The sequence below is a fragment of the Narcine bancroftii genome, chromosome 7 (assembly GCF_036971445.1).
Source record: "Narcine bancroftii isolate sNarBan1 chromosome 7, sNarBan1.hap1, whole genome shotgun sequence".
In the NCBI taxonomy this organism is placed as follows: domain Eukaryota; kingdom Metazoa; phylum Chordata; class Chondrichthyes; order Torpediniformes; family Narcinidae; genus Narcine; species Narcine bancroftii.
Window position 1 is genome coordinate 3,117,235 of NC_091475.1, and position 12,765 is coordinate 3,129,999.

Genomic DNA, 12,765 nt, shown 5'->3' on the forward strand with positions numbered 1-12,765 from the left:
AAAAGTATTCAATTTTTTTAAATAGTCATTCTTTCTTTCTTTCTTCTTCTTCTTCTTTCTTCTTTGGCTTGGCTTCGCGGACGAAGATTTATGGAGGGGGTAAAAAGTCCACGTCAGCTGCAGGCTCGTTTGTGGCTGACCAGTCCGATGCGGGACAGGCAGACACGATTGCAGCGGTTGCAAGGGAAAATTGGTTGGTTGGGGTTGGGTGTTGGGTTTTTCCTCCTTTGCCTTTTGTCAGTGAGGTGGGCTCTGCGGTCTTCTTCAAAGGAGGCTGCTGCCCGCCAAACTGTGAGGCGCCAAGATGCACGGTTTGAGGCGTTATCAGCCCACTGGCGGTGGTCAATGTGGCAGGCACCAAGAGATTTCTTTAGGCAGTCCTTGTACCTTTTCTTTGGTGCACCTCTGTCACGGTGGCCAGTGGAGAGCTCGCCATATAATACGATCTTGGGAAGGCGATGGTCCTCCATTCTGGAGACGTGACCCATCCAGCGCAGCTGGATCTTCAGCAGCGTGGACTCGATGCTGTCGACCTCTGCCATCTCGAGTACCTCGACGTTAGGGGTGTGAGCGCTCCAATGGATGTTGAGGATGGAGCGGAGACAACGCTGGTGGAAGCGTTCTAGGAGCCGTAGGTGGTGCCGGTAGAGGACCCATGATTCGGAGCCGAACAGGAGTGTGGGTATGACAACGGCTCTGTATACGCTTATCTTTGTGAGGTTTTTCAGTTGGTTGTTTTTCCAGACTCTTTTGTGTAGTCTTCCAAAGGCGCTATTTGCCTTGGCGAGTCTGTTGTCTATCTCATTGTCGATCCTTGCATCTGATGAAATGGTGCAGCCGAGATAGGTAAACTGGTTGACCGTTTTGAGTTTTGTGTGCCCGATGGAGATGTGGGGGGGCTGGTAGTCATGGTGGGGAGCTGGCTGATGGAGGACCTCAGTTTTCTTCAGGCTGACTTCCAGGCCAAACATTTTGGCAGTTTCCGCAAAGCAGGACGTCAAGCGCTGAAGAGCTGGCTCTGAATGGGCAACTAAAGCGGCATCATCTGCAAAGAGTAGTTCACGGACAAGTTTCTCTTGTGTCTTGGTGTGAGCTTGCAGGCGCCTCAGATTGAAGAGACTGCCATCCGTGCGGTACCGGATGTAAACAGCGTCTTCATTGTTGGGGTCTTTCATGGCTTGGTTCAGCATCATGCTGAAGAAGATTGAAAAGAGGGTTGGTGCGAGAACACAGCCTTGCTTCACGCCATTGTTAATGGAGAAGGGTTCAGAGAGCTCATTGCTGTATCTGACCCGACCTTGTTGGTTTTCGTGCAGTTGGATAATCATGTTGAGGAACTTTGGGGGACATCCGATGCGCTCTAGTATTTGCCAAAGCCCTTTCCTGCTCACGGTGTCGAAGGCTTTGGTGAGGTCAACAAAGGTGATGTAGAGTCCTTTGTTTTGTTCTCTACACTTTTCTTGGAGCTGTCTGAGGGCAAAGACCATGTCAGTGGTTCCTCTGTTAGCGCGAAAGCCGCACTGTGATTCTGGGAGAATATTCTCAGCGACACTAGGTATTATTCTATTTAGTAGAATCCTAGCGAAGATTTTGCCTGCAATGGAGAGCAACGTGATTCCCCTGTAGTTTGAGCAGTCTGATTTCTCGCCTTTGTTTTTGTACAGGGTGATGATGGTGGCATCACGAAGATCCTGAGGCAGTTTACCTTGGTCCCAACAAAGCTTGAAAAACTCATGCAGTCATTAAGCTTTCATTAAATTGATCATGTGATCAACTAAAATGGCAAACCCATTCAATCTTGAAAATCCTTGCATCTTTGACCAATTGAAAGATTGGTGAAAAACCCTGAATGTATTAGATCTGAAACAAGATAACAAATTGCTAGAAATACCAATTTATCATCACCCAAAGGAACAAGCAAAGTGAATGCCTTCCATATTAAATATGGTGATTTATTTACTGTTTAAAATGTTCCTCTCTCATGATTAGGGCTTTCAACAATTTCTGCTTTAACTATCATCTAATGAAATCAATTATCAGCATGTTTAGATAGAAATCGAATAAAATTGCAATTGTCCTTCAATTTTAGATGATCACTTTTCATAGTACATATGACTTTTTTTTACATTTCACCCTGACCTTGGTGAGGAAGAATGTCATATTTGCACCTATTTATCTTTTAATATCTAATCGTCCTAAACTCCTTCATGGTACAACTCCAATGAAGTGAAAATATCCTCTGCTAACCATTAACCTGAACTAAATTTAAAGAAATGCACAATAGTGCTGGAGAAACTCAGCTGGACACACCGTCAATTGTCCATCGTTGTCGATGAAGACCTGGACACAATTAGCCACTTTAAGATTGGACGCAGTGTGTCTGAAGAGAACTGGTCAATCCAATTCAGGCACGGAAATGTCCTGACCCACAATGGGCAGACACGTGTAGGCCCTGCAGTTGTTGGGCTAATGGCTCTGGACTTGTGCAGCTTGTGTTTATGTGATGCTTCAGCACTGCGCCTTGCTTCGTCAGCTTGGCAGCCCGTGTGCATAAGGCCACACCAGGTAGAGCAGTTTTGTGCCAGCGCTTCCCAGCAGATAGTTCCCCAAAAAGGAGCTGCTTGGATATGCGCTCATCCATCATACGGATTTCATGACCTGCCCACTGGGTCTGTGCTCTCATCAGCAGTGTGTGGACTGATGGTAGACTTGCTCTAGAGCAATGATTCTCAACCTTTTTTCTTTCCACTCACGTACCACTTTTAAGTATTCTCTATGCCATAGGTACGTTGTGATTAGTAAGGGATTGCTTAAGGTGGTTTATGTGGGTGGAAAGAAAAAGTTTGAAAACCACTGTTTTATTCGTATCTAATTGACTTGTTATGTGCACGGTTTCATAACACCAAAGGAAATGAGCCAATGAGAATTTTTCTCAAGCAAAATATTTCAGTAACAATTGGGTCTAGAGCAGTGATTCTCAACCTTCCATTCCTACTCACCTTAAGCAATCCCTTACTAATCACAGAGCACCGATGGCATAGGGATTACTTAAAGTGGTATGTGAGTGGAAAGAAAAAGGTTGAGAACCACTGCTCTACAGGGAACTTCAGTGTCTGGTACTTCGTCTTATCATCTGATGTCTAATATTCTGCAAAGTCAAGTCATATGAGTGGTTGAGCTGTTTTGCATGACTTCAACTGAACTGAATTTAAAGCAATGCCCAAAGGTGCTGGAGAAACTCAGCAATTCACACAGGGTGCATAGGAACCAAAGATATACATCCAACATTTCAGGCCTGAGCCCTTCGTCAAGGTGCAAGCAAAAAGCAGGCAGGTGTCTGAATAAACCTGTAGAGGAAGGAGGGAAGAAGGAGCAGGGGGAGGGGCACAGGCCAACAGCTCATTGGTGGAGTGGAAGGGCAGAAGAGAAAAAAAATCTGAGAAGCAAGAGGCGGTGGTACTCTGAATGCAGAAGGAAGGGGTGGGGATGCAGAGGAAAGGAGGCAAAAGGATAGGGAAACAAGAGAGAGACGGGAGGGGTCTAACAAAAGTTGGAGTCAAGGTTAATTCCATCCAGTTGGAGAGTGCCCAAACAGTATATTAAGCGTTAGAGTGCAGAATTGAAATGACTGGCCACTGCAGCAGGCAGAGCAAAGGTGCTCAACAAAATGATCCCTTCTCACTTGGTACCTACCTCTGTAACTGCAGAAAATCTTACACTTGCACCCACACATCCTACCTCCATTTGGAGGCCCCAAACAGTCCTTCCAAGTGAAGTAATGCTTCACTTGTAAATCTGTAGAAGTCATCATCTGCATCCAGTGATACCATTTTGGCCTCTTCTTTATTAGAGAGGCAGGAAGCATTTTCTCACTTCTGTCTTTGAGGTGACTTAATAGAGGTCTACAAGACTATGAGAAGCACAGAGAGGGTGGATAGCCAGCAACTTTTTCCCAGGATGGCAGTGGCAAATACCAGAGGACATCTACAGAAGGTGAGGGGAGGAAAAGTTCAGGGGAGACATTTGTGTGTTTTTTTTTAAAAAAGAGTAGTGGGTGACTAGAATGCAATGCCAGGGGTCGAGGTGGATGCTGGTACAATTGGGACATTTAAAAGACTCTTTAGATAGGCACACGGATGCAATAGAGGGTTATGGATGAGAGGTAGGAAAGGTTTAGATTATTGAGTAGCTTGGCACAACTTCGTGGGCCAAAGGGCCTGTTCTGTACTCTAATGTTCTATGCAGATGATATGGAATCTCTTGCATAAATACAGAGTTGTGGCAAGTTTAACATAGATGGACTGAAACCTATTGTGCATGGCAAGCTCTTACATCCCTTCCATGTGATATTAGCATTTCTCAAATGCTCCCAGAAGCTAGACTATCCCCACACTTGGCCAGATAAGATCTGATATAAATCATGAGAACCACAGAAACACCAAAGACTAACTAAAGCCCTCGTAGGTGCTTTCGCTTAAAGTGCGGACACTACTTTTTGTGCCTTATTGTTTGTTCACAACATTCAAAAGTTTTCTAATGTAAATAGGAAATGTAAATAAGATATTTTAGTTGTCAATAGGCTAACAAACTATTTCTCATTTCTTTCTTTGGCTTGGCTTCGCGGACGAAGATCTATGGAGGGGGTAAATGTCCACGTCAGCTGCAGGCTCATTTGTGGCTGACAAGTCCGATGCGGGACAGGCAGACACGGTTACAGCGGTTGCAGGGGAAAATTGGTGGGTTGGGGTTGGGTGTTGGGTTTTTCCTCCTTTGCCTTTTGTCAGTGAGGTGGGCTCTGCGGTCTTCTTCAAAGGAGGTTGCTGCCCGCCAAACTGTGAGGCGCCAAGATGCACGGTTTGAGGCGAGATCAGCCCACTGGCGGTGGTCAATGTGGCAGGCACCAAGAGATTTCTTTAGGCAGTCCTTATACCTTTTCTTTGGTGCACCTCTGTCACGGTGGCCAGTGGAGAGCTCGCCATATAACACGATCTTGGGAAGGCGATGGTCCTCCATTCTGGAGACGTGACCCACCCAGCGCAGCTGGATCTTCAGCAGCGTGGACTCGATGCTGTCAGCCTCTGCCATCTCGAGTACTTCGATGTTAGGGATGAAGTCACTCCAATGAATGTTGAGGATGGAGCGGAGACAACGCTGGTGGAAGCGTTCTAGGAGCCGTAGGTGATGCCAGTAGAGGACCCATGATTCGGAGCCGAACAGGAGTGTGGGTATGACAACGGCTCTGTATACGCTTATCTTTGTGAGGTTTTTCAGTTGGTTGTTTTTCCAGACTCTTTTGTGTAGTCTTCCAAAGGCGCTATTTGCCTTGGCGAGTCTGTTGTCTATCTCGTTTACAAGGAAACAAATTGTAGCAATTAAATGAGCATCTTGTATACCTATTAGGGCTTTTTAAAATAATTTTTTTGACAAACATTTAAATCTGAAAATCTTCCTTTGAAAAAGTGGCCTAAAATGCCTAGCGCATAGCTAATTCTAGATTTACTTGTGCTTCTGTTACCTCATTTAAGAAATATTTCATAATATAGAATTCTTGCTGTATATAATCAGTCTGAAAAAACACAAGCTGTCTGTAAGGAGTTTGTACATTCCCCATGCTACAAAACCTATGGGGGATGTAGGTTAATTGGGATAATTTTGCAGCATGAGCTCATGGGCCGGAAGGGCCTGTTACCATGCTGGATCTCCAAGTATAATTTTTTTAAAATAATTGTTTGAAGAGAAAAATCCCATGTGATCAAGGGAACTTTAGAAGTTTATCAATCTTGGTCAATATCAAAGCTACTAAATAGTCTCAAATTACTAGCAATGTAGAAGAAATCCTTAAGATATTTCACCAGGAAACGATCCAAGCTTGTGGTAAAATTTTCAGAGATTGAAGAATCAAGTAACCTCATAACTAATCTTGTACTCTGAACCTGATACTATATTCTCAATGTTCACAATACTCCAATTTTCCCAAGATGTTATGTCATTCTATGTTTAAAAATGTCTTTCACCTTGCTGTCCCTGTGGAGTTTGTGAGATGATGAACTGCGTTGGTTGCAGGTTGGTGGTGATGGGGTGACCCGGCTGCACCAGAACAAACTGCTGCAGATTCAAGTTCTGTTGCTGTAATTGTTGCAACTGCTGTAGATCCTACAAGGGAATAAACGCAGTATTTTAAGAGAAGCTCAAGGACAAATGACCTCGCTAAAGGAGATGCAGAATCATAAAACCATCAAAAATCCTGGTGCCAAAGATGCATTTTGATTTGTGACACTTAAATCAAAATCTAAAATCAATTTGTGTGGAAACTTCCCCCCCATGTACAGTTAGTTTTCCCAAAATGATTATCGAGGACAGTGGGTTCATATTCACTGAAGAATGAAGCAATTCTTATAAGAAAGCCCAATGACAATTGCATTAGTACCAGAAAATCTAAAATTAAAACTATTTAAAGAAAAAAAAATTTCTTTGGAGGGGAAGCTTTTAATTAATCGTGAACAGCAGTCTTCTTCTTCAGGGAAGAATAAAACCTCACAATTCATATTAAACCCAAACCGGGTAAACAAAAGGTTGCTGGTACAGGGAACAGTTTGAACTAGCCAAATCATTTCTTTTCATGGTTATTGCCACCAAAATTTAAAAAAAAACCTTTTTTTTAGCCTTAAGGCATAATCACTCTTTTTTGTCCATCTGACAAGATATCAGGATATTACATTTTTAATAGATAGTTAAACAGAAAGGTATTTATTAAAACAGAATAGGTACAAAAACACTCTTGCTTCATGTAGGATCATCTAGATCAGTCAAAACATAACCTTAAAATTAGAGCTATGCTAGCTGGGAGTTAAAGAAATTTACATACAAAAAAAAAATAAAATTAGACCACATTTAATTTTACTGTGAAATATTAGAAACTCATCTCTTATTCTGGATGAACCTTTAAATCTAAAATAACTGCTCTCAAGCCAGGCATTTAGAAAGTATAAATAGTTTCAGACATTCCATTTGTTTCTGTGGATAAAATGTACTCAAGAGTGAGTCGATGAACTCACCATTTTTAAATCAAATGATGTCGTCCTTTTTGTTTATTCATTCACAGGATTTGAATATTGCTGGCAAGGCAAGCATTTACACCAATCCTTTCATCCTGCCTGTTACATTGCTTTTTTGAAGAAATCTATTATTCATGTAATAGGAGTTTATTTACAAATAGAGAAGCCAATTACGAGCTAAATGATTTAAGATGAATCTTTTTCTAAGCATCATGGAAAATGGCTTCAAGAAATCCAGATGAAATTAAATGTAACCTTTGCAGTCCAATATTATTTTTTAAAATACACTACAGAATACCAACTGAATTCTTTATTTACTTCTTTATAATCACTAATAGGTCCCCTTCATATCATGGGTGAGAAAATATGAATGAGCTCTTAAGCTCTTCAAGTATATAAATCATTTTTGAAGTGTCAAGTAAATAATCTTAAATAATCTCAAACTGTACAATACAGAGAGAATTAAATCTTAAATGCAAGTCTGTTATTTTTACAAGTTTTAACTAATTTGACCGCATCACAAAAAGAAAATCTAATTTTAACTCCACAAGTTTTAAAGTTTTCATAACTAGAACAACAGCACGAGATGAAGTGTTAATTTGGTCGCCACTTGTTCCAAATCAACTTCTCCCAAAGGAAGATTTTCCAGCCCATAAAACACATCCTTACATACTTGTATTTGGATTGGTTGAGTGATGGGTATTTGTGCCATAGGAGTTGCTGCTGTGGCAGAGATAGTAGCTCCTGTGGCAGAGTGCTGTTGATTTGCCGAGTGTTGGACTGCAGCAGCCAATAGCTGAGCTTGCGCTTGCTGGATTAACAACTGCTGCTGCGCTGTTGTCAATGTTAACTGTAGGGGGAGAAAAGAAAAGCATTCACAATTTAGAATTAAAATGGAGTGCATTTTCATCAACAGGAGTTACTTTCACTTTCAAAGCAACAGAGGAGCAGCGCAAGTTTCTTGACTGCTCATTGAAATACAGTACAACTTCGATTATCCAAAATCAGATTCTCCAAAATCCTGTTATCAGAAATTTCTTTAAAAATTTTGGATAAATGAGGATATGCGAAACAAATCAGAAATCCTCATTTATCCATATTTGTTTGGAGTTGAGCTGACAGGGGAGCTCGGGCTCCCAGTGGCGGCTCAGACCTCAGGCTCCCTGCATGAGCGGGCCTTAGTGAAGAGGTGTCGATGATCGGCAGCATTTTTTTGGGGTGAGAATTAAATATTATTTTAATGCTTAAAAAGCCTTCCCTTGTTGCTTGTTGGTGTTTAAATGCTGCTACGAGTGATCTGCTGTTGCAACTGAGCTGTTTTTAAAAAAAGTTCTCCGAAAATATCATTTATCTGACACAGCCCGGTCCTGGCCATTTCGGATAATCGAAGTTGTACTGTACTAAATATCAAATTAAGACAGATATTCAAAGCTCCTCTTGCAAATACTCCAGCAGCTACATGACACAACTCTTCTAAGTTGTGAACTACTGGGAAGTTCAACATGTGCCACCTTAAGCCAATTTGTTGACCTTCCATTTCACTGACAGTCAATTCTTCAATTGCTCCACTGTAAAGCTAAGCTTCACAAAATAATCCTCTTTCCTGCACAATCAGATAGTTCTCACTTTTATCATTGAACATTTCGAAACTGCAGGAAGGTCATCTCAATCACCATACATTGTAAAGTGTCTCTGTTCTAATCAAAACTCATAGAGCTCCACAAATGATTTGAACATACAAAGGAAATTTTCTGAGCTGTCCATCATCTATGTTTACTCATCTAGAGTATGTTCACACATAAACAAATAAAGAAATGTGAACAAACTGTACAATACAGAGAGAATTAAAAAAATCAATAAAGTGCACAAGCAAGAGTCCTTAAATGAGTCCTTCATCGAGTTTGTTGTTGAGGAGTCTGATGGTGGAGGGGGAGCAGCTATTCCTGAACCTGGTGGTGCAAGTCTTGTGGCATCTATACCTCTTTCCTGATAGCAGCAAGGAGAACAGAGTGTGTGCTGGGTGGTTTGAATCCTTGATGACTGTTTCTGCTCTCTGACAGCAGCATTCCCTGAAGATGTTCTCAATAGTGGATAGGGTTTTACCTGTGATGTCCTGGGCTGTGTCCACTACCTTTTGGAGAGCTTTACGCTCAGGGGTATTGGTGTCCCATATCAGAATGTGCTGCAGCCGGTTAGCACACTTTCCACCGCACACCTGTAGAAATTTGCCAGGGTTTCTGGTGTCATACCAAACCTCCACAAACTCTTGATGAAACAAAGGTGCTGATGTGCTTTCTTCACAATGCCATTGAATTGTTGGGTCCAGGAAAGATCCTCCAAGATAGCGACTCACAAGAACTTAAACTTGCTCATCCTCTCTACCTCGGATTCCCCAATGATCACTGGATTGTATAGCTCTGGTTTTTTCTACCCGATGACAACAATCAGCTCCTTAATTTTGATGACATTCAGTGAAAGGTTGTTGTTGGTGAACCATTGTTGTAAGTGAGGAAACAGATTGGTAGGTCTCAAAGTCAAGGACTCTGGACACACCATTTTTGTTGTAAAGGATTTTATTTACAGGAGGCAAACATGGGAAAATGGTAATGGGGCAACACCCATATGTGCACAATTTATAGCGAGCGTGGGAAAAGTCAGATCGGCAATGAAACACATACAATTTATAACGAACATGGGAAAGTAGAAGCAGCAATAAAACACATACATGCATAATTTATAGCAAGCGTGGGAAAATCACGTGGGAACAAAGTACACACACACACATCACAACCAAGGGAAAAGTCAATACGATGCCCACCACCCCTCGACTGTGCAGGCACGGCTCTATGCTATTAGGGACAATAATCAACGCTCCCAACCCTATTCAGTTCACAGTTCACCAACAGTTTCTCCAGTGCCATTCCACGGTTCTCAGCCTGGAGTGAAGCTGGATGGTTCTCCAGAGATGGCAAAAGAGAGAGAACTGAGAACATGTGGTACCTTTATAGTGCTGGAGGGCTGAGGGGACCAGCCCAGTTTCAGGGGGGGGGGGGGGGAAGGGGGGAATGGCTCTGTGCTAGGAAGGATAATCCAAATACAACAGCCAATGGCCCAAGGCAAAGTACAAGCAGGCCATAGGTAATTTACAGGAGCCAATGGCTTTGTGGCAGCAAGATTAAGGCGATTACAAAGGCCAATGGCCCAAGGTCAAGTACAAAGGAGTTTAAGATGGCCAACAGCAAGGTATGGGGCCAAACCTTGTTGGCAAGTGGTGGGTCACCCAACTAGCTAGTGGGCAGTGCTCATGTGTCTGCCACGACCTTTCACAATACAATCATTCAGCCAAATTTTCAATCTCCCTCTTGTGTGCTGACTCATGCCTTTATTTATACAACCCACTACCGTTGAATTGTTGGCAAATTTGTAGATGGTGTTATTGTTGTACCAAGCCACACAGTCATAGGTGTAAAATGAGTAGAACAGGGAGTTAAGAACACAGTCTTGAGGCACTCTGGAACTGATGGAGACTGTGGAGTAGATATTTCTATCAATCCTCACTGTTTGTGATCTGGAGGTGAGAAATCTATGATCCAATTACACAGTGGGGTATTGAGGCCCAGGTCTTAGAATTTGCTGATCAATTTTGAGGAGATGATGGTGTTAAATGCATCATGATTAATGCAGTTTTACTGTCCAAGTGTTCTAGGGTTTTGTGTAAAGCCAGTGAAATGGCATGTGTATGGGCCCCTGCTTTGCCTGCCTTTTTGTTACCTATGTGGAGCAATCCATGCCAATAAGCCAACAAAGGCAGGGCTCCTTAATACACTGACTACCACATTGGTCTGCCTCATGCACCCACGATGAGCTCATCAACTTTATCCACTTTGCAGCCAACTTTCACCCCAACCTCAAATTCACTTGGTCCACCTCTGGCAACACACTCCCCTTTCCCACTCTCTATCCATCGAGACAAACTTTCTACAGACATTATCTCCAAACCCACAATTACTTTTACTACATCTCTTCACACCCTATCCTCTGTATAGCTTCCATTCCTTTCTCTAAATTCCTCCATCTCTGCCACATCTGCTCCCAGGATGAGGTCTTCCATTCCAGATCATCCAAGATGGTCTCCTTCAAACAAAAATGTTGCTTCCCCTCGACCCTATCAACTCAGCCCTTACCCACATCTTCATTTCTCTCACATCTAACCTGGCCCCCTCTGTCCCAAGATGCAACAAGGACAGGATTCCCTTTGTCCTCACATACCACCCCACCACCCCCTTTATCCAACATATTATTTCCCGCAATTTGCTTCACCTACAACATGATCCCACCACCAGGCACATCATCCCTTTCCAATAATCACCCCATTGATACCTGTGCTTGGACTGCAGGAAGGGATGCACTTGCACCTACACCTCTTCCCTCACCTACCATTCGGGGCCCACAACACTTTACTGTAAATCTGTGGGGGTCATCTACTGCATCTAGTGTTTCTGTTGTGGACCTCTACATCGAAGACTAGATGCAGACTGAGAGATCGTTTCAATGAGCACTTTCGCTCTGTCCCAACAATGGCGTGGATCTCCAAGTGGCCAACCTTTCAATTCCACTGCCCACTCCCATGGCAATATATTTGCCCATGGCCTCATACAATGCCAAACCAAGGCCACATGTAAATAGGAAGATCACTACCTAATATTATGTCTGGACACTCTCCAAACGGATGGTATTAACATCAAGTTCACTGGCTTCCATTAGGCCACTCCCCTGTCTTCCTCTCTGTCTCCTTTCCTCCAGCTTTCCATCCCTTTCCCTCTCCTTTCAGAGCTATCCCCTCCCCCTATCACCTCATCTTTTTTCTTGTGCCCTGCCACCCTAATCCACCTATGACTTCTGGCCTGTGGCCCTATGCTCCTCCCCCTGCCCTTCCCCCCACCAGTTTATTCAGGAGCCTGTCTGCTTTTTGCTCATACCTTGATGAAAGACTTATCTTTGCTATATAAAGTACGACATGAGTTTCTCCAGCATTTTTGTGTAAGCTGCAATCAGAGCAACTGCATATTTTTCTTCTTTAAAAGCCTTGACAAAAAGCTGAAGAAATGATGGTTATAAAGTTCGTTGAAAAGGCAATAATAAAATGGCCAATATAGGGATCAGTTAAGACAAACAGAAATGCCAAATCATAAAAATAACAAGACAGATTAAGCAGTGTGATGATGGGAAAATAGTACAAGGGGAAGATGAGAGTAAACAGAGCAGGGGTAACATCATTTAAAACATCATAAACAATGGGAGTGGATTACAAAGATGCAAGGAAGACAGAGGAGATAGATAAGGCACTGCCAGTCCTGCTGAGTATTTTCAGCATTTCCTTGATTTATTTCAGACTTCCACCATCTATAGTGTTTAAGCTTTTAAAAAGAATAACTTGATCAATCAGCTGTTCTCATTATTTACAGCATGGTGTTCTACTATATTGTACTTTCTTTATACTGATGTGAGATAGGGTTTTTTTTTCAGTGATGATAAACAAACTATTATTCAATTTTAAAAAAAGAACAGCTTGATGTTTCCCTTAAACATTGGAAATTATAGCCTGATGAGTCTTAAATCAGCAGTTGGAAAGTTTTTGGAGAAGATTGAAGGATACATAGAACCTTGAACAATACAGCACAGGAACAGGCCTTAGCTTGCCCTCTTTCCA

The 12,765-nt window shown here is 42.5% G+C and overlaps 1 protein-coding gene across 8 annotated transcripts in view; it reads right to left on the bottom strand.

Annotated features, from left to right (window-relative positions):
* Positions 1-12,765, bottom strand: part of pou2f1b (POU class 2 homeobox 1b) — a 188,712-nt gene that overhangs the window by 65,602 nt on the left and 110,345 nt on the right. For all 8 annotated transcript variants that reach the window (XM_069888491.1, XM_069888489.1, XM_069888487.1 and 5 more), the window contains 2 exons: positions 7,729-7,905; positions 6,015-6,153 (listed from right to left, as the gene is read on the bottom strand). In XM_069888491.1, the coding sequence (XP_069744592.1) occupies positions 6,015-6,153; positions 7,729-7,905 (316 nt within the window). The remainder of the gene's footprint in view (positions 1-6,014; positions 6,154-7,728; positions 7,906-12,765) is intronic.